This window comes from Cucurbita pepo, chromosome 11, assembly GCF_057944985.1.
Source record: "Cucurbita pepo subsp. pepo isolate OVF chromosome 11, ASM5794498v1, whole genome shotgun sequence".
Lineage (NCBI taxonomy): Eukaryota > Viridiplantae > Streptophyta > Magnoliopsida > Cucurbitales > Cucurbitaceae > Cucurbita > Cucurbita pepo.
The window spans coordinates 15,352,687-15,377,925 of NC_141808.1; the positions used below are offsets into that span (position 1 = coordinate 15,352,687).

At 36.3% G+C, this 25,239-nt stretch overlaps 3 protein-coding genes across 3 annotated transcripts; 1 reads left to right on the forward strand and 2 right to left on the reverse strand.

The window, feature by feature from the left end:
- Positions 1 to 347: 347 nt before the first annotated feature.
- On the forward strand, positions 348 to 5,886 carry LOC147790417 (zinc finger (Ran-binding) family protein). Its single transcript, XM_087128183.1, has 5 exons — positions 348 to 1,110; positions 2,293 to 2,410; positions 2,955 to 3,307; positions 3,658 to 3,756; positions 4,377 to 5,886. The coding sequence occupies exons 1-5, from the start codon at positions 440 to 442 to the stop codon at positions 5,575 to 5,577; spliced, it is 2,442 nt and encodes an 813-aa protein (XP_086984309.1). The 5' UTR covers positions 348 to 439; the 3' UTR covers positions 5,578 to 5,886.
- A 556-nt stretch (positions 5,887 to 6,442) lies between these two features.
- Positions 6,443 to 11,094, reverse strand: LOC111804710 (linoleate 9S-lipoxygenase 6). The gene is made up of 9 exons (XM_023689468.2): positions 10,763 to 11,094; positions 10,396 to 10,685; positions 9,708 to 9,945; positions 9,281 to 9,619; positions 9,117 to 9,202; positions 8,930 to 9,037; positions 8,548 to 8,852; positions 8,194 to 8,457; positions 6,443 to 7,396 (listed from the first exon to the last, which is right to left on the reverse strand). Exons 1-9 carry the CDS (start codon positions 11,055 to 11,057, stop codon positions 6,643 to 6,645), a joined length of 2,679 nt encoding a protein of 892 aa, XP_023545236.2. The 5' UTR covers positions 11,058 to 11,094; the 3' UTR covers positions 6,443 to 6,642.
- Positions 11,095 to 18,431: 7,337 nt separating this feature from the next.
- LOC111804709 (linoleate 9S-lipoxygenase 6) lies at positions 18,432 to 22,580 on the reverse strand. Its single transcript, XM_023689467.2, has 9 exons — positions 22,249 to 22,580; positions 21,882 to 22,171; positions 21,149 to 21,386; positions 20,718 to 21,056; positions 20,537 to 20,622; positions 20,352 to 20,459; positions 19,970 to 20,274; positions 19,616 to 19,879; positions 18,432 to 19,385 (listed from the first exon to the last, which is right to left on the reverse strand). The coding sequence occupies exons 1-9, from the start codon at positions 22,541 to 22,543 to the stop codon at positions 18,632 to 18,634; spliced, it is 2,679 nt and encodes an 892-aa protein (XP_023545235.2). The 5' UTR covers positions 22,544 to 22,580; the 3' UTR covers positions 18,432 to 18,631.
- Positions 22,581 to 25,239: the final 2,659 nt, after the last annotated feature.

Below are 25,239 nucleotides of genomic sequence, written 5' to 3' on the forward strand. Positions count from 1 at the left end.
AGAATCACCGCATATATAACGAGCCCCAATCTCGAGACTAGAAACAGTGAGATCAACAATCTCACTTGCGGCCATTGGGCCGTAGATCGAGTTTTGGGCTAAGATTACCGTCCTTCGAAACTCCCTAAGGTTACCGCTCTTCGAAACTCCCTTTCCAAGATTAGCTTTCCAAGACCATGTATATTGTGAAATGGTGCAGGTAAATTAACCATATGGTAAAATTGATAAATTGGTTAAAATAATTTAATAAAAAAAAAATAGTATTTACAAAAAAAGAAAAGAAAAAAAAAAAAAAAGAAAAAAAAGGAAAAAAAAAACTGTTTTTTTTCGTTCTTTTCAGTGCATACCTTCTTTTTAGGGTTTAAGCTCTCCTGGTTCAGTCGGTCCTCCCATGGAGGGTTTTAGCAATCCAGCTCTAACCTAATCCCTCTCTTCGACGATGGCGCAGTCCCCCTTCTCTCTCCTCTTCCTTAAGCGTCTTTCCTTCTCTTCTCGATTCTCTAATGCACCTCTTTCTTCGCCCCTCCTTTCTCATTTCCTCACTATCGGATCATCCAAGCGATTTTTCACCTCCGAAATCTCGTCACCCCCCTCATCACCTTCTTCCAATCCCAAACCCAATTCCCTTTCAGCCCGAATGAGCTTCATCTTCGATCAAATCGACGCCATTGAAAAAGAGCGCTCTCAGAAGGACCAAACTCTGCAGAGAATTCGAGCCTGGCGTGAGTCGAAGGCCAACCAGAATCCGCCCGTCGAGGATGGGCAACTGGAATCGACGTTAGGGAGTGGTAATCTTGCGGATAATGTTAATAATTCGGAGTCTGCTTTGAGAATGGACGAAGAAAATGAGGTGGAAAGGACGGAGAAGAAGAGGAAAGAAATTGAATTGGTGCATCCATGGCCGGAGTGGATCGAGTTGATGGAAAGGTTAGTTCATCAGAATTACTTTGATCACAGGAGGAAAGATGAGAACAAGATGGTCGAAGAATTGGGATTCAGTGCCTCTGACCTTGCTTTGGAGGAGGATGTAGGGTTGGACTTGTCCAAGGATTTTAAGGCAGTTTATACTGCGTGCCTGAATTTTGGGAAGGACCGGTTCGACATTCTCAGGTTAGTAGTCTGCATTTCCACTTCAGTATGTGAAAAAAGTTTGACAATACTTGCTCTGCGATTTCACTTGAGTGGTATGTTGTAAAGACAGTTTCTTGGCCCATTGCATCTCCTTTTGAACAGAATTTCTTGTTTACTCTTTGAAAAATGTTCTGAGTTGCACGGAATATAAGTCGTCTGAAATCACTACTGCATCATGATCTTCTGTCCTTGTTGGGATTATGGGCGTTGATAGTTTTGCCTTTTCTTTGAACGACAGATATTTCCGGCAGTTAAAGAAGAAAACTTAGTTTATCAATTGTAGGTAGGATAAGTGCCACTGGGATTATAGTCTTTTAGAATCCCCAGTTTTAGCTATGATTTTGTAACAACCCAGATCCACTGCTAGCAGATATTGTCCTCTTTGGGCTTTCCCTTTCGGGCTTCCCCTCAAGGCTTTAAAACGCATCTGCTACGGGAAGGTTTCCACACCCTTATAAAGGGTGTTTTGTTCTCCTCCCCAACCAATGTGGGACATCACAATCCACCCTCCTTCGGTGCCAGCATCCTCGCTGGCACACCGTCTTGTGTCTACCCCCTTTGGGGAACAGCCTCTTCGCTGGCACATAGTCCGATGTCTGGCTCTGATACCATTTTGTAACGACCCAGATCTACCCCTAGCAGATATTATCCTCTTTGGGCTTTCCCTTTTGGGCTTCCCCTCAAGGCTTTAAAACGCATATGTTAGGGGAAGGTTTCCACACCCTTACAGGTGTTTTGTTCTCCTCCCCAACCAATGTGGGACATCACAGATTTTCTGTGGGATCTTTGTATTCTTTCATTTATAAGCTAGATTCTTCTTAGAAAAATGATAATGAGATTGTATACGAGTACATTTGTTTGATAGTTTTAGTAAAGTTGAACTTTCCACTCGAGTTACATTTTTTCCCCTTATTTATCTGCTTTTCCTTTTTAATCTGAGCAGAAGTTAGGTATATCTCTGTCAAAATTTCTAATATTTTCTTTTCTTTTCCTTTCCAACCATTTATTGTGTTAATTTATTCATGTATTTAGGTTAATCAACCATATTGGATTTTCTTTTTCATGTGCAGTTAATCCTTGTTTTGGAAATGTGTATGTAAATTTCCAGAATAAGATGCATTTTTTGTTAATACTCATTCTATATATATATTTTTATTGCAGGTCGTTGTCGAGAAAAGACATCCAAATTTTGGTTGGTTTTGGGTGCCCAAGTCCAGACAAGAAGGTTGTTTTCTCTGCAAAACTCTTGAGGAAGCTCGTTCATCTTGATGAAGGAGATGTGAGTACTTCTTTTCATATTGTATTTGTTCCTAGCATATCATGGAGTAATGAAAATGATCATAATACTGAAAGTGCTTTGTTTTGCTTCCAACTTGTTTATTGTCTTACCGTTTACAGGTTTTTGGCTTCTGTAGTTTTTCCTTCACACCTTTAACTTTTAACTAGCTATGTTTTGAATTCTATGTTAGGTACAGATCACGATTAGGGTTTATAGTTCATTGTATTTCTGAATTGGAATAAAACTTTTCTTCTGGTAGTAACATGCTACCGATTAATGATAATTCATTAGGACCATTTTCAGATATTATTTCCTCCTTAGGGCAGGTATTAGTAACAAAATAATATATATTTTTTCAAATAGTAACATTTAGTCTTAACATACATTGAAGATATTATTTTATTACTGTCCTTGCCTGATATTCCCCCCACAATTTTATTTTCTGCTGCTTGTTTGACCTAAGTAGTATGGTTTACTTTTTTATTTTTTCAATCTTTGTTGCATTAATGGTGATGAGGTGCTCTATGCTCTTCTCTGTCTTCAGGTTTGCAGTTCCTGCAGTTTAAGAAATTCTTGTGAAAGAGCATATTTGGTGACTAATAAAGAAGATGAGGCTCGCACAATCGATATTATGCGACTTTTATTTACTTTTGGTTTTGATCACATGAATGGAACTGTTGTCAATGATTCCCTTCTGAAGCGAAAAACGGTTAAAACAGTTGTTCGCAAATTACTTCATGGGGTTGTCAAGTTGGGTTCAGTCCCAATAGATCCTACTCTCTCTCCTCCTGTAATCAAAAGGCCTCCACCAAAAGTGAAGCAGCCCCCACCTCCACCGAAGAAGCGAGTAGGACGTGATGATGTTGAGATGAAAAAAGGGGATTGGCTTTGTCCCAAGTACGTGTTTTTTACGTTGTTCCAAGCGTTTAATTTATTCTTGCTGGAAGACTATTATGCTTTCTTTGAAGTTGTAACTTTATGTAAACGGTTTATTGCTTCATATTTAAGGCTCATATGGAACTTAGAAAACCAGATCCTAGAAACTTATAGTATTATAATTGGCGATACTATTATGTGATGGTGGTCTTTAGTGTTAAACTACTGTATTTTGCCTTAGCCTTGTGTATATACACTGTACTAGTAGCAGTTGTCAAAATTTTGGCGTATCTTTAGATTGCTCAATAATCTCTTTTCCAGTTTCACATTGAGTATGATGTCTGAAATGCAAATTAACAAACCACTTTCAGGTGCGACTTCATGAACTTTGCAAAAAATACGGTGTGCCTGCAGTGTGACGCTAAACGCCCTAAACGGCAGCTGCTACCAGGCGAATGGGAATGCCCAGAGTAAGAGTTTTCACATATTAATCTTTTCTTCATTTAGATAATTCAACTGTACGATGGTGGGTTCCATCGATCATTATTTATTTGGGAAACAAAGTAATATTGTTGATTTTCTTTCTTTGTTGGGGGAGTTTCAATGTCTGCTGTGAAATGGTTGTTCGCTTTAGGTGTCCTTGCCCTTATAGAGTAGAGATCTTTTCTAGTCACTCCCTCCTTTGTCGAATCAACCATTCTCCTTGGAGAGATTCAATTTTTGCCTTGATGTGTAGGATGAAAATTCCCAAGATTCTCCATGGTAGGCTGAATTCTTTGGTCATGGTGTCTAGGAAGATGACTAATTTGATGGAGCCGTGGTGTTGCATTCTTTGCACCATGGTTGTATAGGACCTTGATCATATCCTTTTGATGTGGGCTTCAGCTACGAAATTTTTGTGATTATTTGCGTAGGATTTTAGGAGACACCGTGAGAAATAAAATAGATCATAAAAAAATCAAAGTGGCTGAAGCCGAAATAACTAATTTTGGATGTTCAGCCACAACACTATATGATATTGTGTAGAAGCAGAGATTAGATTTTGGGTGGTCAGTTCCTGATTCTCTATTCGTTTTGTTATCTCTGGCAGATGCAACTTTCTAAACTATAGGAGAAATATGGCATGTTTCCATTGTGAATGCAAGCGGCCAACAGACACATTTTTAGATAATGAAAAGCAAGAAAGTCAGCACGTTCCTTCGAAGTTCGAAAAGATCGCCAATAGGCAAGAGGTCTCTAATGCTTGGAATTTCGACTTCGACGATGATGAGTCAGATGGCGCAGATGTTGCAGCTTTTGAGTATGCAGATTCATCAGTTGCAGCCGAAGGATCTCATGCCGATAATCTGGCGAGAGGAAGCAAATTTAACTCCGATCTCCCGGAAAGACAGCACTCTGATGCTGGAAATAGAGGTCCAGGCGTCGGATTTGACGATTTTGTCGATGAGGAGGACGATATCGACAATTATGAGCTAGATAGCTCAGTGAACAATTCAGGAAGGCAGCCTCATTCGGTTGATTTTTCTGACATTGAAGGGCACTCAGGGTCAGAAGATGGTGATGACTTTGGCCATAGATCTGGTGTCCCATCTTGTAATAAGCGTCCAAGACGTCAACAAGCAGCTTTCTCTGATTCTGAGGGCGATGAACTTGATTCTGATGACGATATTTCTGCTAAGAAGAATTGGAAATCTAGTCATCTGACCAGTTCAAGACAGAAAAGTAGAGACAATGGTCGATCGAGGAGGGGATTAAGCTATGGTTCTGATGAAAACCTCGACTCCGACCTCGATGAGGATTTAGATGAAAGACCTCGATCTAGACGGAGTGAAGGAAAGGATTTCGACTCCAATAGGAAGCATTTTCAAACGAGAGGAAGTTCTCGTATGGGCGGTCGATCATCCGAATCAGATTTTGATGACTTTGATAGAGGTATGCGTAGACAAAAATTGAAAGGGAATCAGAGGGAAACTAATCGAAGGGGAAGCGACACTCGAGCTCGTGGAGATAAATACAGTAGAGGAAGTGAGTTTCAGTCTAACAATTTCAGAAATGGTAGAAAGAACACATTTGATGACGATTTTGATGATTTTGGTGACAAGTCCCATCGGTCTCGTGGTAGCAATTCAAGATTTCGTGGGAACAGTCATGGCGGGCGAGGAACATATAGCTCGGGGAGTCCTAAAGAAGGTTACAAGAAAGATCGACCAAGAAGGTATAATGAATACGATACAACCACGGATAAGGATTATGGTGACTTCAAAAACAGTCGACGTGTTATTGAAAGATAGAGCCTATTTGAAGAATAATTCATAATTTGGGTTCGGGCTCGGTTTCGGGTTAATGATTTCATGTTCATCTCACTGCTAACCAAAGATCTATTATGGGATTGCTGCAAAATCAATCCTGTTTTGTTCTGTGGTGTTTCAGTCTACAATCACCATATGATCTTTAGACAGTCAAGTCATTTGAATTTATGTATTATTTTTGGTTTTATGAGTGGGCTCTTACTCCCTCTCATATATCGTTTTTGATCTATTTGTACATATACTTTTTTGTATTTTTTTTAAAAAATAATATATCTTCAAAATTTGAGAGAATTTGTCGGGAATTTGCGAGAATGAATGAAGATCCTATTTAAATGAGAGTGTTTTTACATATTATAAAGAATCTTTCGTTCTCTTTCCACATCGATTTTAGAGAGAAATGAGTTTCAGCGAGAACGTTGAGCCCCAAAAGGAGGTGGACATTGGGCGTGATGCTCAACCCCAAAGGACTGGACCCCGAAGGGATGTGGATTGTGAGATCCCACATCGATTGGAGGAGGGAACGAGTGCCAGCGAGGACGCTGGGCTCTGAAGGTGGGGGAGGAGGGAGGGGGGTGGATTGTGAGATCCCACATTGATTGAGGAAAAGAACAAAACATTGTTTATAAGAGTACGAAATTTTTTCCCTAACAAACATGTTTTAAAAATCTTGAGCGGAAGCTCGAAAGGAAAACCCAAAAAGGACAATATTTGCTAGCGGTGAACTTAGACGGTTATAAATACGTTTTGCTGGGAGCAATATTATGTTAGGTGACCTCCTGAAAAAGTTGCACGGTTTTTCAATATTCATAGTTATGCAAAAACACTTCATCATAAGAAACATTCATCATTCTCAAACACAACTATTTATTCCATAACACACACATAGGCAAGCCCATACATAAAATCCACTAAAGCTACATTAAGCATACTCTTTTATTCTTAATAATAGCGAGCAGCTCAAAACGTAGCCATACTTCAAACTCAATACACACACAAATTCAAATTTCACACCACATACTTGGAGCTTACAAAACATCATTCATTGCTTCAAATGGATATGCTATTGGGAATCCCCCTTGCAGTGAGTCCTTCACTACTCGATGGAATGAGCAAGGTATAAGGAAAATTAGCTGGCCCACTTCGATTCTTCAAGTTGATATCACGATTCCTCTCCATAATTCGTTCTTCCACTTGATATACCTCTTTTCCAAACTTCTCAAAAGCTTCCAATGCATGTTTATCCGATGTCCACTCAATGCTAGCTCGTTGTCCAAGATACACCTCGTCCGAAGCATGCCTTGATAAAATCTCAATAGCCGACATCCCAAGAAGACATTGTATTTGAGAGTTGATTGTCCTCAAGTATGCCTTCTCAGGGTTTGCCTCAAGTTCTTTGTACTCAGAGCTGCCTACCTCAGGCATCAATCTACGACTTATGGTTGGCCTATTGGGAACAAACCCTCCATATGGATATTGTCCAAAGTTGACGGCTGCATGAAGTGCTGAAGCAATCCATATGATGATGGTGCATGATTCAACTAGGTCGGCTATTGTGTGCATTTTTGGCCACCAGGGCTCATCTTTCTTGTCGGCATGGCCTTTCTCTCGAGCCTCTTTCCACCATGATTGGAGTTCGATATCATTTTGGATAGCGTTGTCATCTTTGTAGTATAGAGAGCAATAGTTTGTGACCCAATTCTTGATTGCTGACCAAATGTCAAGCCCATCAACAGCAAATGGATAATCTTCTATCAACAACTTAAGTCCATGTGGAGAATTTGAGTCCGGTATGGCCAATCCTCTACAACAAAATCAAACACAATGGGATTTAAATTCAAGATTATCTTAGTCGGACACGTTTGGTTAAAATATCAATCACTAGTCCAATAATTGGATGAGCTAATTGTATATTTATTTTACGAAAATGATTTAAGTATTTTAAGAATAAAAATATGTAAAATTTTTTGGAAAAAGACTTAGATACTCTACCAGAAACGTTTGAGAAATTTTAGAAATAAATTGTCTAGTGTCTTCTATAAATACCCACCACCCTGTTTTTATCACCAGACATACAAAACATAGAATACAGTAGTATTTTATAGAGTGTTGTCTTGTAATCTCTTCTCAATTGGTTTTAATAAAAGAGTGCGAGTGTTTCCCAAAAGAATTGTGTTCAACAATCTAGTATAAGAGTCATGCTATTAACTTAGCCATGTCAATGAAATCCTCAAATGTCAAACAAAGAAATTATGAGTCTCGAAGGTGTAGTCAAAAGTGACTCAAGTGTAGAATAAAGGGTGTATTTTGTTCGAGGACTTTAGAGAAGGAGTCAAGCCTCGATTAAGGGAAGATTGTTTGAGAGCTCCATAGGGCTCATGACAGACTCTATAATATACTTTGTTCGAGGGGAGGATTGTTGAGGATTGTTGGGAAGCAGTCCCACATTGGCTAATTTAGGGAATGATCCTGAATTTATAAGTAAGAATGCATCTCCATTGACATGCGGCTTTTTGGGGAAGCTCAAAGCAAATGTACGAGACTTTATACTCAAAGTGGATAATATGTTGTAATTTGTAACCATTATGATCGAAGATTTACCTCTTGATAAGATCCATTGGCAATGCTTGTTCAACGAAATTCCAATCCTTATATATATAAGAAGATAGCTCCATGGCGTATTTTGATTGGAAATGGGTGTCTTCAATTATCCCACCGGCGTTAACAAGAACTTGCCTTGCAAGTGCATTTATAAACATGGTGTCTTTGAAATGAGGAATTAGTAACTTATGAATTGGATGAAGCACACTTAATTGTCGGTGTGTTGCGATCACAAATGGCTCGACTACTGCATGTGTGAACAACCTACAATAATTTTGAAGTGTCGAATGTAAAATTAAAGAACGGATATGAAAAATTGATATCGATGATTATTGAATTTTACGAGGTCGATACCAATGAGAATTAATTTGATGGTACCCAACGTCGTTCACAGCTACATAAGCTTTGGCCAATTGCCAAATCGAGCTTTCCACTCCTTCTTCAGCTGGAAAGTATAGTTTACTAATGGCACCATGTCTATCTCCTTGAGGGTGTGGCAAGCTCAGCTCAATAACCAATGGCTTCAAAGTCCCATCATCTTGTAACAACAAGAGTGTCCTTGTGGCATAAGTCTTTGTAGATGTTGAATTTATCTTTCTAAGATATGGCATCAATGCATCGTGATGATCCAATATGTAAAGCTTGTTTTGCTCGATTGCCTATCGATTTACCAAATCAATTATTTCATTAGCTCGTTCTAACATTTTTTGAAAATTTAGTGAACTTCACGAATTACCTCATTGGCGCTGAGTCCATTCAGACCGTACTTTATGTGTTCTTCCGAGATAGTGCTATCTTGATTTCCGTAAATGGAAGGGTCAAGCTTGCTTAATGGCGGAAATTGCTATGAAGGGAAGAAAATATAAATGAACAAATAAAAAAGGAAAACACGGAGAGAAGTAAATATATATGAGAAGAATTACTTGAAGACGACTAATAATTATAGGGTTGACTCCCGCTAACATTTCTCTTGCAAATTCTTCATCAGTTCTCCACGCAGACTTATCATCTATCACGAGTTTGTTAAAAAACATGTTAGTGTGGGTAAACATAAGTTCAACGGGTTAAAACAAATATCCGCTTATACCTTTGACAACACGAGGAACCGAAAATTTAAGAAATCTTTCACCATCGGTCCTTAAAAGTTCTTTGAACATGGGCGGTGTGAGGCCATTAGTGAGGTCTCTAAAGGCATTAAATGGAATGGGAAATCCTCCCTCATAGAGATTATGTAGTTCTTTGAAGCTGTCAAATTCTCCTGGAGTTCGATTAACAATACCTTCAAGGCCTGGTTTGATGTTTTTAGTAAGTGCCTTCAATGCATACCCAAGAAAATCTGCCATCTTTAAGTGTCCAAAGTTTTCATCTCTTGGCACATAAATGTTTAACCCTACCACTGATTGCAATCGGCTCTCATAATTGGGATCTGCAAAATTCATTGCCAAACACTATTATCATATGAATAAAAACTAGCTCTAATATTTAAAACTCGTTTAAAATCCGAATATTCCAACCTCTTCTACAAAGTGGCCTTCCCGTTCTTCCTCTACGAGGATAAGGATATTTGTTCCCTCCCATAATAGGACGAACAAGACTGTTACCACCATCAGGATCAGCTATGTCATTGTAGACATCGTAGTCATAAATTCTATCCCATTCTTTTCGCTCTCCCTTTCCATCTCCTCTAAGATTGATCAATTCTTCCTCTCGATACTTGCGAAGTGGGGCTGGTGTCTCACTCGGAAGATATGTCTGCAAAACAAGGGTTTTGTTGAGGATGGTTGGGAGAGGAATCCCAAATCGACTAATCAATGGGCTGATCATGAGTTCATAAGTAAGCAATACATTTTTATTTGTATGAAGCCTTTTGGAGAAACCAAAAACAAAGCCACGAGAGCTTATGCTCAAAGTAGATAATATCATACCATTGTGGAGATCTATGATTTCTAACTTGGTATCAGAGACGTACCCTATATTTAACCATGACAATTCTCAAATGTCGAACTAAGAAGTTGGGACTCTTGAAAGTGTAGTCAAAAGTGGCTCAAGTGTCGTAGTTGATCATGAATTTATAAGTAAGAAATACATCTCAATTGTTATGAGACATTTTGTGAAAACAAAAAACAAAGCTATGAGACAATATCATACCATTGTAGAGATATGTGATTCTTGATCAGAGTAACAAATTGATTAATTAATTACCTTATTAGCAAAGAAAATACGATCTTTGTTGTATCGTCGTTGAGGATAAACCCATGAGTTGCAATCGAAATGGACTTTTCCATAGCCAGGAACATCCTCAAGAGTGAGAGACTTGAGAAAGAACTCACTTGTATGTCCATTTCTTATATAGAAAGCTCCTGGATACCCAAACTCTTCATCCCATTCAAAGTTGATTTGGAACACTGACTCGCCAGCAAATAACGGTGGCAGTGAGGTTAGCCACCTCTCCAAATAAGCACGCCGCCCAACTTTCCCTCGTGGATCGTTAGCTATTCAATAACAACACTCATCAAACCCCAACAAAGCAATAACAATGGCCATAAAATAATTCAAAACGAACACTTACAATGGCGATCAACATGAGTTGCACTCACGAGTTCCAGCACAATTCCACTGCCCAACAGCTCAGTGACACTATCAAGAACAGTGGAGTGAAGCTCAGTGAAGTCCAAAACATTGCTTCTCATCAAGATCACCTTCCCTTTAATCTTCTTCTTCCCGATCCGACCGATGTCGGTGGCTCGGTCGACGATGTTCCCTCCAGCATTTACAACCGACCCAGCAACGTCACCGGTAGTTCTAAGAACGTCGCCGGTGGTTTTAAGGGCATCCCCTATAAGGTTTTTCCCAATCCCAAACATTCTCTCTTTTGTTTCTCTGTGTTGCAATAACTTGAAAGAAGGTGGTTTGGAGAAGGTGAAATTGGTATGCTATTTATACCACAAAAAAGTTGGTGATTGCTGATCTTCAAGCTGTGTGTCAAGATTCTTTTAGAGATCAAAAAGAAAAATTGGCCAAACAATGACCTCTATTTGCACCTTTCACTATTCATTGCATCATTTTTTTTTCCCTTCTTTGAGTTCAATTGGAATATTTGGAATGATAATTAGTTTAATTATTTCTTATAAAACTTCTCGAGCTAAAAAAAAAAATTCTACAAGGAGCCTTGATCAATGTGGGATCTTACGATTTACCTCGTTTCTGGATCTAGTATACTCGTTGGCACTCATTCTCCCAATCACCCTAATCAATATGGGATCTCACATCCTCATTCCCCCAACCGATGTGGAATCTCAAAATCCACCCCTCTTAAGGGTCCAGCGTCCTCGTTGGCACTCGTTCCTTTCTCCAATCGATGTGGGACCCTCAATCTACCCCTCTTCGAGGCTAACATCCTTGTTGACACACCACCTCATGTACATCCCATCCAGGGCTCAACCTCCTCGATGGCACATCGCATAGTGTCTGGCTCTGATAACATTTGTAATGGCTCAAGCCCACCGTTAATAGATATTGTCTTCTTTGGGTATTCTTTTTTTAGCTTCACCTCAAGGTTTTTAAGACGTCGGCTAGGGAGAGGTTTCTACACCCTTATCCAAAATGTTTCGTTCTCTCATTCCCAACTCGTGTGGAATCTCACACTTAATATCTGTGCTAGCTTTTAATTTTATAGATAATATTTGTCGGATCTTATCATTTAGTCACATGTAAACTCGCTTGAAAGAAAAATCCCCGAACAAAAGATGAAATTAAGCTTCTACAAGTTCAATGGATTTAAAGTATGTATTATATGAATCAAAAGATTTAGTTAGAAAAAGTAGGATTATGGATGATATTTTCCTAAATATTAAGAATGGGTTAATCAAAACATACATAATTGAAAGGACAAAAGTATCCTATTTACTTTCTTTAAAGTTGAGAGAACCTTTCATTTTGTATAATGCTTCATGTACTTTCAATATTCCTTATATGATTCTTGAAACATTCAAATTTTACTTCAAACAACTATCTACAAACTTACTATAGAGTTTTATAAATAACTTTTAAAAATTAATTTTTACTTGGAGGATTTTGATAGAGATATTAATGTTTTAGTGGATGAACGTCAAACTAGATGGGTAAATTTGTTAAAAGATTTCGAAAATAACACGAGGTACCGTACTAAAAAAATTTGATTGCTTCTGTGAGTGTTAAAAAAATTTGGTGATCAATAGTACGATCAATCCAACCAAACCAATTTGGACGGTATGGGTCAGGTTATCAACTTATTTGAGTTGAGTTGAATTGAGTTCAAACAAATAAAAATTTATGAGTTGGGTTAGATCACAGGTAAATCAAACCAACTCGAATTTATTATTATTTATATATTCAATTATATAGTTATTTAATTTCATAATTGTGAGATCTCACGTCAATTGGAGAAAGAACAAAACATTATTTAAAAATGTGTGTAAATCTCTACTCATTAGACGCGTTTTAAAAACTTTGAAAAGAATTCTGAAAGGAAAAACCGAAAGATAAAACCTCTCCCAACTACAAGTTTTATGAATCTTGAGGAAACCCTAAACTTATTATTTATTCTCGGACAACTTTTATAAACAAAATTTTAAATCTTTAAAATATAAGTTTTCAAAATATATAGTTTTAATTTAATGCTTGAAAACAAATAAATAAATCTTATAAATAATAAAATTTTACATTTATTTAAAAAAAATTGAACAAATAACTAAACCACTCGAATCAACTAAACCCAATTTTATTTTTATCTCGGGTTGAGTTGAGTTTATTATTTAATAATGGTATTTAAACCTGATCTCGAACATTCATAATGTTACTATTTTTTTTTTTTTTTAAAAGAGTCATATAGAAAGTCATTAAATATTTTCTTAAATTACTTTAAATGGAAGCTAAGAACCCTCATTTCTCACCTTTGTTAAATTTAATTCCAAATTTAAGGAATTAATAGATACTTTCAATATTTCAATACATTTTATTGTTGAAATAATTAAATCATATGATAAATAGTTAAAGATTTTCATAAATAACTTAAGGTGTAAGAAACCCCAATTCCCTACCTTTTCATAAATAGCAATTTGGTAAAATATTTTTAACTTTCTACTCTACATTTCTAAGCTTATATTTCAAAACAAACAACAAAAAACCATAAATAAGTCCCGAGCAAATCAAAATACGTAGATATTATTCTCACGTATCTTGATTCTAAACATATAATCTCTGATCATAGTATTATTCCATCATGTAAATATGACACCCGAAAAAGAGAGATACATGAATGAATTGAGATCACATCCAAAAGAGAGCGATTATGAGGATAAGATGACTAAAAAAGACTTGCCAAGAATGATGAGTATTTAAAAATACACAGTAAATTACCCCATTGTTAGGGTCGAGAAGTGTATCCATATACAATATGTATTATGACTAGTGAGACTTAATTTTCATGACTGTTCCTCCGACTCTATTCTCTTTTCTTGGTAGAGTTGAATATATGGTAATTTTCTAGATATGGTTCACACACATGCATATGAACCTACTAAGTGGGCTCGTAAACAAACTTGCTAGGACTGACTTTGGGCTAGCACACACTCGTGCTATCAAAAACTAAGAAAAAAGAAAAGGAATACGAATAATATTATGGTGTATACGTTTGTACCTAACATGTTTAAAAAATAATTTATACAACATTCATGAGGTTCCCAATTAAAAATCATGGTTCAGTGAGATGATGCATATAATACTTTTATACTTACCATGACATAAATACGGTATGAGATGTACATATTCATTTTACTTGATTCATGGGTATCATACATTAGTACATCATGTAGACATATCGGAGAGAAGGTAGGAGAATGCCAAGACCATCAAATAACAAGTCTAGATTCCAAGGTTTGTCGAGATCGTGCTTTTATAAATTTATTTTAACCATTTATATGATCGATGATATGTAATGAACTCTTGAATATTTTGATAAACAGTCTTTCAAATGAATGTCTGTTATCTATAGTAAAAATTGAAAATTTTATCCTAAGTTTATGGTAAAAATAGCAATGAATGAAAAGTAAATTTGGTACACCATCTAAAAAATGGGGTAAAAATCAATACTTTTTCTGAAAAATAGTGATGCTTCGACCTTTGGATCTCTCGTCCTTTTTTTTGGTGTGGATAGCAATGAATGTGTCGTTTAGTAATATAATAATTTCTTCTAAAAGAAAAATTAAATTAGTAACATAAAAGTAATAAGTTCGTAAGAGATAGGGAAGCATTTAGACTTTAAATAGAACTTGAAGGAGACTTAAAGCAATAGAGGGACAAAATTTTATTTTCAAAAGGCAAAAAGCAAATTACATGCCTACTTTAATGAACAAGGGATGGAAAACGTCTTAGAGAATTACCAAGTAGTGTATCACGTTTCGAAATTTCAATTCTTTGTTAGGGATACTCATTTTCTCTCAAGAAAGTGTTCGAGTATTCAAAATATTCGGTAAGTGCCCCTCTTAATGTAAATTATGTTAACTATGAAAGGTATGATATGAATTACGTAGGCATGTTTTATAGGCTTGTTATGTTTTGATTGAATGAAGGTATGACTTGCATCACAAATTTATGTTCTAACGATCCTAGATTTCTACTAACCTGAAGTTATTATTGTCGTCATAACCTATGCTCTTATGCTGAATTAAACATTTAAAACTTCATCGTAAAACACTGTCATGGACCTACGTGTTCCAAAAACATCTTTAAAACAACGTAACATATTAAATGAAATAAATAAACAATAAAAGTAAAAACACCCTATCCTAACCTAAAGTCTAAGAAATAATATCTAATGCATGCGTCATGGTCTTGACTTGCGATGCCGTCATCAGTCGGAAATAGAAGTAGCACACGGCTTGAGTATTTTAAGAAATACTTAGTAAGTGACACACTATTGGGGTCAGGGAATGCAAACACATGTAACTCATGATTAGGGACCTATTGCTAAAACCATCATATGGACGTATAATACTTCTCTACACACGACCTACACGTGTGAGTGTGGATCCCCAGGCGGTTCGCACCCCCTGAACCCATCATAGTCGAGCTAGTTGTCCGTAGCGGTGTCTGGAGGACAACAGACCCTCTAGTGTCATGTGAGACATGATGATGATTATCATCATAATGTACGCGTCCGTACTTATTCTCATAAATGGGGAAGTAACCCGATGTATATATACACATCAATCATCTTTATGACACAACCCTATACTTGTACACATTATTCTAAGTAACATGCATTATTTTTTCTTTACTTTATTTAAATTCACGTTATTTATTTTTCACCGCATTGTTATAATTATTTTATTATGAACGAAAAAGTTCATGTGGTCGTTAAGTTCTCCGATGTGAGAAAATTGTTCTAAAAGGTTCTCCAACTATAGTTGACCAATCATAATATAGGTTATATAGATTTGAGATTTTTTAAGTTTATGTGGTAACTTTTTCTCATTGCTTATCTTTCTTTTTCCTCATTTTTTTCTCTCATCCCATGTTTTATTCCATCTTCGACTCTTCAATTTAGAGATTATGTAGGACTCGTGCATCTTGTATATGCATTGAGCTTGGATTAATTCTCCTCGTATATTTTTATGATACATACTTATAAGAATGATATCATATCTTATTTCTCTCTATAGTTCTGCTACATGAGAGTGTGTAAGCCTGTACACAAATCTTAGGTTTACGAAAATAGGGTATTTAGATGGATTCATGTGTATGAAAGTACTATGCATCTCAACCAATCCCAGGTGTCGGATTTGAGGATTTTGATGAGGAGGATGATATCAACAATTATGAGCCAGATAGCTCAGTGAACAATTCATGGAGGCAACCTCATCTGAATCTGATTTTGGTGATTTTGATCAAGGTATGCATAGACGAATCACAGAGAAAAAAATATAAGGGGAAGCGACTCTCGAGCTCGTGGTGATAAATACACTAGCGGGAGTGAGTTTCAGTCTCAACAATTTCAGGAATAGTAGAAAGAACACATTTATGGTGATTTTGATGATTTGATGACAAGTCCTTGGTCTCGTTGTACCAATTCAAGATCTCGTGGGAACAATCATGGCGGGTGAGGAACATATAGCTCGGTGAGTCCTAAAGAAGGTTACAAGAAAGATAGACCAAGAAGGTATAATGAATACAATACAACCACGGATAAGGATTATGGTGTTGTACTCCAAATGCCAGAACCAAAAAAGTTATGATACCAAATTGTTGTAGCAGAAGCAGAAGCAAGATCGATCGCGCTCACACACCCAAATACAGAAATTAAACAAGGAGACACAAAGATTCACGCGGTTCGGAGAGAAGAAATTCCCATACATCCACAAGTGGTAACTAATCACTACTGTAACCAAAATGTTTACAATTGTATCTCTCACACTCTCACAATACAAAGTCTCTCAACAAAATTTCTCTCGATTGCCTTAGGCAAATACAAAATGACATTGACTCTGCATCTAACCCAAATACCACTATAAAAATACAAAATGACAATGACTCCACGTGACTCCACACCTCAAAACAATGCTAGACAAGCTTTTATATAGGCATAACAATACTAATTCTTATAATGACTCCACAACTCAAAATAAAATAAAATATTTGTAGCTATGATTTGAACACAATGTCAAGGCTTTTGGGAGCCTAAGATTGGAGGGGAAGAAGTGCAGAGACAATTCTTATCATCCAGAGAATAAAAACTGTGTGATAGATTTTGGGAAAATCTTTTTCAAATTTAGAATTGATAACAAAAATCAATCTCATTCATGCAAACCGGTTGATAAATCATTGTTTAAGTAGAAATTGATAACTCACACAGGATTAGATTGAGCCACGTGTGATCATCTTTTAAAATATCAATCTTCTCAATTAATGGATTTATAAATAGATATTAATTAATTGTGACTCACCCTTATGATACCCCAATTCACGTGAATGATTTGGTTGTAATAATTACAAAGTGAGCTGTATCAATAGTATTTTTCGGATAAGGTACTCAACCATATCTATATACCATTTGTGCAAGGGCCGTTAGAATCCTCTTCTGGCTGCGTAGTTTCACTCCCACCAACGACCTCCCAAAGGTCCTGTCTTTGTAAATATAACATCATGCATACTGCCCACGTGTTTTAGTTGTTCTTGAGTTTTTTGATTCCTCCAACGATTTGGAAATCACTCATCGTGTTGGTAGTACCTCATTAATACCAAACAAGCCCTTTCAACACTAAACTTGGAGAGTCACAGACTATTCATGACACGAAGAAACTCACTCACTAATAATCTCAAGAAATTGTTTCTGATGTGGAAGATTAGAGCTACAACCACAGAGCATACTAAGAATTCCAAGAGATCAGACAACCTACACTGACCTTTGATACCAGATTGTTGTGTTAAGACCAATCGAGAGAGATTACAAGACATTTTACTATTGCTATGTGTTTTGTATTTCTTGGGATGATAACCTAGATAGGTGAAGGGGTATTTATAGTAGAGGTTAGACAGTTTATTTTTAAAATTTCTCAACTTTACTCTAAAATATTTAAATTTTTTTTCTAAAATATTTAGATATATTTATTCCTAAAATACATAAATCATTTTTCTAAAATATATAATTATATTTATCCCTAAAATACCTAAATCATTTTACCATAAAATGGACTCATTGAGTTGTTGGGTTTAACCTTACTGGGCTAGTGATGATATTTTAACAATATCGGTATGTGGCAAAAATCTTCGCTCTTAGAAACAAGAAGTAAGTAACATAACCATGTCGCAGGGGATTCAGGGAAATGCCAAATCCATCCGGTAGCAAATTCATATCCAAATTTCTAATCCTAGACATGGATTGTGACAAATGGTATAGAGTAATACCTTTCCTAGTAAGATGAGGTTCAGAGACGAACCAAGGCAAAAAATGGTGGGCATATGACCCTCGAGTAAAGAAAAAGTACATGAATGAATCAAGACCACATTCAAATGAGAGCTATCATGAGAATAGGATGACTAAAAAAAACTTTAAAAAAATTAAAAGTCACTGCCTATATTAACAACGTGGCTAAACTATAGGAGCTTCAAGGTTAAATATGTTTTCCTTGAGCGAAACACGCTCGAAAGATTCATGTTCATGTTCATGTTGATGTAGCACAATTTTTAGGAAGCATTTATCATTCTCAAACACAACTTTTTATTCATTAATACACACATAGGCAAGCCCATACATAAAATTCAATAAAGCTACCTTAAGCATACTCTTTTATTCTTAATAATAGTGAGCAGCTTAAAACGTAGCCATAGTTCAAACTCAATACACACGCAAATTCAAATTTCACACCACATACTTGGAGCTTACAAAACATCATTCATTGCTTCAAATGGATATGCTATTGGGAATCCCCCTTGCAGTGAGTCCTTCACTACTCGATGGAATGAGCAAGGTATAAGGAAAATTAGCTGGCCCACTTCGATTCTTCAAGTTGATATCACGATTCCTCTCCATAATTCGTTCTTCCACTTGATATACCTCTTTTCCAAACTTCTCAAAAGCTTCCAATGCATGTTTATCCGATGTCCACTCAATGCTAGCTCGTTGTCCAAGATACACCTCGTCCGAAGCATGCCTTGATAAAATTTCAATTAGTGACATCCCAAGAAGAAATTGTATTTGAGAATTGATTGTCCTCAAGTATGCCTTCTCAGGGTTTGCCTCAAGTTCTTTATACTCAGAGCTGCCTACTTCAGGCATCAATCTACGACTTATGGTTGGTCTATTGGGAACAAACCCTCCATATGGATATTGTCCAAAGTTGACGGCTGCATGAAGCGTCGAAGCAATCCATATGATGATGGTGCATGATTCAACTAGCTCGGCTATGGTGTTCATTTTTGGCCACCAGGGCTCATTTTTCTTGTCTGCGTGACCTTTTTCTCTTACTTCCTTCCACCATGATTGGAGTTCAACATCGTTTTGAATTGCCTCATTGTCTTTGTAGTATAGAGAGCAATAGTTTGTGACCCATTTTTTGATTGTCGACCAAATCTCAAGCCCATCGTTAGCAAATGGATAGTCCTCTATTAGTAACCGAAGTCCATATGGGGAACTTGCATCCTCAACCGCTACACCTCTACACAAATCAAGGAAAGAAAGATGTTGTTCAGGATTGTTGGAAGAGGAGTTTCACATTGACTAATTAATAGGTTGATCACGAGTTTATAAGCAAGGAATACATCTGCATTGATACGAGGCCTTTCAGGGAAACTAGAAGCACTGCCATAAGAGCTTATACTTAAAATAGATAATGTCTAACCAAATTTGTATAATTAAAATAGCTCCTTAAGAAAATTAAAAATTTACCTCTTGATAAGATTCACCGGCAATGCTTGTTCAAGGAAATTCCAATCTTTATATATATAAGAAGATAGCTCCATGGCATATTTTGATTGGAAATGGGTCTCTTCAAGAAGCCCACCAGCATTCACAAGAATTTGCCTTGCAAATGCATTTATAAACATGGTGTCTTTATAATGTGGAATTAGTAACTTATGAATTGGATGAAGCACGCTTAGTTGTCGGTGTGTTGCGATCACAAATGGCTCGACTACTGCATGCGTGTGCAACCTATAATAATTTTGAAGCGTCGAATGTAAAATTAAAGAATGAATATGAAAAATTGATATCGATAATTCTCGAGTTTTATGAGGTTTATACCAATGAGAAATAAGCTGATGGTACCCAACGTCGTTTACCGCTACATAAGCTTTGGCCAATTGCCAAATTGAGCTTTCGACTCCTCCTTCAGCTGGATAGTACAGCTTGCTAATGGCACCATGTCTATCTCCTTGAGGGTGTGGCAAGCTCAGCTCAATAACCAATGGCTTCAAAGTCCCATCATCTTGTAACAACAAGAGTGTTCTTGTGGCATAAGTCTTTGTAGATGTTGAATTTATCTTTCTTAGATATGGCATCAACGCATCATGGTGATCCAATATGTAAAGCTTATTTTGCTCGATTGCCTATCGATAAACCAAATCAATCGTTTCATTAGCTCGTTCAACGTTTTTTTTAAAATTTAAAGAATTTCATAATTTACCTCATTGACGCTCAGTCCATTCAGACCATACTTTATGTTTTCTTCAGAAATTGTGCTATCTTGATTTCCATAAACAGAAGGGTCAAGCTTGCTCACCGGTGGAAATTGCTGTGAAGTAAAGAAAATATAAATGAACACCGAAAAGGAAAACAAAAAGAGAAGTAAATATATGCAAGAAGAATTACTTGAAGACGACTAATGCATATAGGGTTGACTCCTGCTAACATTTCTCTTGCAAATTCTTCATCAGTTCTCCACGCAGATTTATCATCTGTCACGAGTTTGTTAAAAAACATGTTAGTGTTGATATATAGTCAAGTCACTCGAACATTAGTTCAACGGGTTAAAACAAATATCCGTTTATACCTTTGATAATATGAGGAACTGGATATCTAAGAAATCTTTCACCATCCGTCCTTAACAGTTCTTTAAACATGGGCGGTGTGAGTCCATTAGTGAGATCTCTAAAGACATTAAATGGAATGGGAAATCCTCCATCATAGAGATCATGTACTTGTTTGAAGTTGTCAATTTCTCCCGGAGTTCGATCAACTATAGTTTCAAGCCCTGGTTTGATGTTTGAAGAAAGTGCCTTCAATGAATACGCAAGAAAATCTGCCATCTTTAAGTGTCCAAAGTTTTCATCTCTTGGCACATAAATATTTAACCCTACCACTGATTGCAATCGGCTCTCATAATTGGGATCTGCAAAACTCATTGCCAAACATTATTATTCTATGAATAACAATATATAATCCCTAATATTTAAAACTCGTTTAAAATCCGAATATTCCAACCTCTTCTAGTACGTGGTCTTCCTGTTCTTCCTCTACGAGGATAAGGATATTTGTCCCCTCCAAGAATAGGACGAACAAGACTGTTACCACCATCAGGATCAGCTATGTCATTGTAGACATCGTAGTCATAAATTCTATCCCATTCTTTTCTCTCTCCCTTTCCATCTCCTCTAAGATTGATCAATTCTTCCTCTCGATACTTGCGAAGTGGGGCTGGTGTCTCGCTCGGAAGATATGTCTGCAAGCGGAAACGTGAGATTAAACGAGAGATAAATAAGAAGGGTTGTTGAGGATTGTTGGGAGAGGAGTCCCACACGAGTTAATTAAGGGGTTGATCATGAATTTATAAGTAAGGGATACATTTCCATTTGTATGAGGCCTTCTTGAAGAAACCAAAAGCAAAACCATGAGAGCTTATACTCAAAGGGGATAATATCATACCAAAGATCCTCTGATACCATGTTTCCTAACATGGTATCAGAGTCATGCCCTTAATTTAACCATGTCAATAGAATCCTCAAATGGTGTACTTTGTTTTAGGGCTCTAGAGAGAGGAGTAAATCCTCAATTAAGAGAAGGATTGTTGGGAGAGGAGTCCCACATTAGCTAATTAAGAGGTTGATCATAATTTTATAAGTAATCCTCACTGGTACGACACATTTTGGAAAAACAAAAAACACATTGTGCAGGCATGTGATTCTTGACTCGGGTAAGAAATTGATTAATTAATTACCTTATTAGCAAAGAAAATACGATCTTTGTTGTATCGCCGTTGAGGGTAAACCCATGAGTTGCAATCGAAATGGACTTTTCCATAGCCAGGAACATCCTCAAGAGTGAGAGACTTGAGAAAGAACTCACTTGTATGCCCATTTCTTATATAGAAAGCTCCTGGATACCCAAACTCTTCATCCCATTCAAAGTTGATTTGGAACACTGATTCTCCGGCAAACAACGGCGGCAGTGAGGTCAGCCACCTCTCCAAATAAGCACGCCGCCCAACTTTCCCTCGTGGATCGTTAGCTATTCAATAACAACACTCATCAAACCCCAACAAAGCAATAACAATGCCCACAAAATAATTCAAAACGAACACTTACAATGGCGATCAACATGAGTTGCACTCACGAGTTCCAGCACAATTCCACTGCCCAACAGCTCAGTGACACCATCAATAACAGTGGAGTGAAGCTCAGTGAAGTCCAAAACATTGCTTCTCATCAAGATCACCTTCCCTTTAATCTTCTTCTTCCCGATCCGACCGATGTCGGTGGCTCGGTCAACGATGTTCCCTCCAGCATTTACGACCGACCCAGCAACGTCCCCGGTAGTTCTAAGAACGTCGCCGGTGGTTTTAAGGGCATCCCCTATAAGGTTTTTCCCAATCCCAAACATTCTCTCTTTTGTTTCTCTGTGTTGCAATAACTTGAAAGAAGGTGGTTTGGAGAAGGTGAAATTGGTATGCTATTTATACCACAAAAAAGTTGGTGATTGCTGATCTTCAAGCTGTGTGTCAAGATTCTTTTAGAGATCAAAAAGAAAAATTGGCCAAACAATGACCTCTATTTGCACCTTTCACTATTCATTGCATCATTTTTTTTTCCCTTCTTTGAGTTCAATTGGAATATTTGGAATGATAATTAGTTTAATTATTTCTTATAAAACTTCTCGAGCTAAAAAAAAAAATTCTACAAGGAGCCTTGATCAATGTGGGATCTTACGATTTACCTCGTTTCTGGATCTAGTATACTCGTTGGCACTCATTCTCCCAATCACCCTAATCAATATGGGATCTCACATCCTCATTCCCCCAACCGATGTGGAATCTCAAAATCCACCCCTCTTAAGGGTCCAGCGTCCTCGTTGGCACTCGTTCCTTTCTCCAATCGATGTGGGACCCTCAATCTACCCCTCTTCGAGGCTAACATCCTTGTTGACACACCACCTCATGTACATCCCATCCAGGGCTCAACCTCCTCGATGGCACATCGCATAGTGTCTGGCTCTGATAACATTTGTAATGGCTCAAGCCCACCGTTAATAGATATTGTCTTCTTTGGGTATTCTTTTTTTAGCTTCACCTCAAGGTTTTTAAGACGTCGGCTAGGGAGAGGTTTCTACACCCTTATCCAAAATGTTTCGTTCTCTCATTCCCAACTCGTGTGGAATCTCACACTTAATATCTGTGCTAGCTTTTAATTTTATAGATAATATTTGTCGGATCTTATCATTTAGTCACATGTAAACTCGCTTGAAAGAAAAATCCCCGAACAAAAGATGAAATTAAGCTTCTACAAGTTCAATGGATTTAAAGTATGTATTATATGAATCAAAAGATTTAGTTAGAAAAAGTAGGATTATGGATGATATTTTCCTAAATATTAAGAATGGGTTAATCAAAACATACATAATTGAAAGGACAAAAGTATCCTATTTACTTTCTTTAAAGTTGAGAGAACCTTTCATTTTGTATAATGCTTCATGTACTTTCAATATTCCTTATATGATTCTTGAAACATTCAAATTTTACTTCAAACAACTATCTACAAACTTACTATAGAGTTTTATAAATAACTTTTAAAAATTAATTTTTACTTGGAGGATTTTGATAGAGATATTAATGTTTTAGTGGATGAACGTCAAACTAGATGGGTAAATTTGTTAAAAGATTTCGAAAATAACACGAGGTACCGTACTAAAAAAATTTGATTGCTTCTGTGAGTGTTAAAAAAATTTGGTGATCAATAGTACGATCAATCCAACCAAACCAATTTGGACGGTATGGGTCAGGTTATCAACTTATTTGAGTTGAGTTGAATTGAGTTCAAACAAATAAAAATTTATGAGTTGGGTTAGATCACAGGTAAATCAAACCAACTCGAATTTATTATTATTTATATATTCAATTATATAGTTATTTAATTTCATAATTGTGAGATCTCACGTCAATTGGAGAAAGAACAAAACATTATTTAAAAATGTGTGTAAATCTCTACTCATTAGACGCGTTTTAAAAACTTTGAAAAGAATTCTGAAAGGAAAAACCGAAAGATAAAACCTCTCCCAACTACAAGTTTTATGAATCTTGAGGAAACCCTAAACTTATTATTTATTCTCGGACAACTTTTATAAACAAAATTTTAAATCTTTAAAATATAAGTTTTCAAAATATATAGTTTTAATTTAATGCTTGAAAACAAATAAATAAATCTTATAAATAATAAAATTTTACATTTATTTAAAAAAAATTGAACAAATAACTAAACCACTCGAATCAACTAAACCCAATTTTATTTTTATCTCGGGTTGAGTTGAGTTTATTATTTAATAATGGTATTTAAACCTGATCTCGAACATTCATAATGTTACTATTTTTTTTTTTTTTTAAAAGAGTCATATAGAAAGTCATTAAATATTTTCTTAAATTACTTTAAATGGAAGCTAAGAACCCTCATTTCTCACCTTTGTTAAATTTAATTCCAAATTTAAGGAATTAATAGATACTTTCAATATTTCAATACATTTTATTGTTGAAATAATTAAATCATATGATAAATAGTTAAAGATTTTCATAAATAACTTAAGGTGTAAGAAACCCCAATTCCCTACCTTTTCATAAATAGCAATTTGGTAAAATATTTTTAACTTTCTACTCTACATTTCTAAGCTTATATTTCAAAACAAACAACAAAAAACCATAAATAAGTCCCGAGCAAATCAAAATACGTAGATATTATTCTCACGTATCTTGATTCTAAACATATAATCTCTGATCATAGTATTATTCCATCATGTAAATATGACACCCGAAAAAGAGAGATACATGAATGAATTGAGATCACATCCAAAAGAGAGCGATTATGAGGATAAGATGACTAAAAAAGACTTGCCAAGAATGATGAGTATTTAAAAATACACAGTAAATTACCCCATTGTTAGGGTCGAGAAGTGTATCCATATACAATATGTATTATGACTAGTGAGACTTAATTTTCATGACTGTTCCTCCGACTCTATTCTCTTTTCTTGGTAGAGTTGAATATATGGTAATTTTCTAGATATGGTTCACACACATGCATATGAACCTACTA

What these genes read in the sequence shown, in the direction of transcription:
- LOC147790417 (XM_087128183.1), top strand. Translation starts at nt 440, where the DNA reads ATGGCGCAGTCCCCCTTCTCTCTCCTCTTCCTTAAGCGTCTTTCCTTC. An exon ending in TTCATCTTGATGAAGGAGAT is followed by an intron (nt 2,411 to 2,954) that starts GTGAGTACTTCT and finishes CTCTGTCTTCAG; the next exon opens with GTTTGCAGTTCCTGCAGTTT. An exon ending in GGCGAATGGGAATGCCCAGA is followed by an intron (nt 3,757 to 4,376) that starts GTAAGAGTTTTC and finishes TATCTCTGGCAG; the next exon opens with ATGCAACTTTCTAAACTATA.
- LOC111804710 (XM_023689468.2), bottom strand. Translation starts at nt 11,057, where the DNA reads ATGTTTGGGATTGGGAAAAACCTTATAGGGGATGCCCTTAAAACCACC. An exon ending in AAGGCCACTTTGTAGAAGAG is followed by an intron (nt 9,620 to 9,707) that starts GTTGGAATATTC and finishes TGAATTTTGCAG; the next exon opens with ATCCCAATTATGAGAGCCGA. An exon ending in TAATTATTAGTCGTCTTCAA is followed by an intron (nt 9,038 to 9,116) that starts GTAATTCTTCTC and finishes TTCCCTTCATAG; the next exon opens with CAATTTCCGCCATTAAGCAA.
- LOC111804709 (XM_023689467.2), bottom strand. Translation starts at nt 22,543, where the DNA reads ATGTTTGGGATTGGGAAAAACCTTATAGGGGATGCCCTTAAAACCACC. An exon ending in AGTTCCTCATATTATCAAAG is followed by an intron (nt 20,623 to 20,717) that starts GTATAAACGGAT and finishes AACTCGTGACAG; the next exon opens with ATGATAAATCTGCGTGGAGA. An exon ending in CATCAGCTTATTTCTCATTG is followed by an intron (nt 19,880 to 19,969) that starts GTATAAACCTCA and finishes AAATTATTATAG; the next exon opens with GTTGCACACGCATGCAGTAG.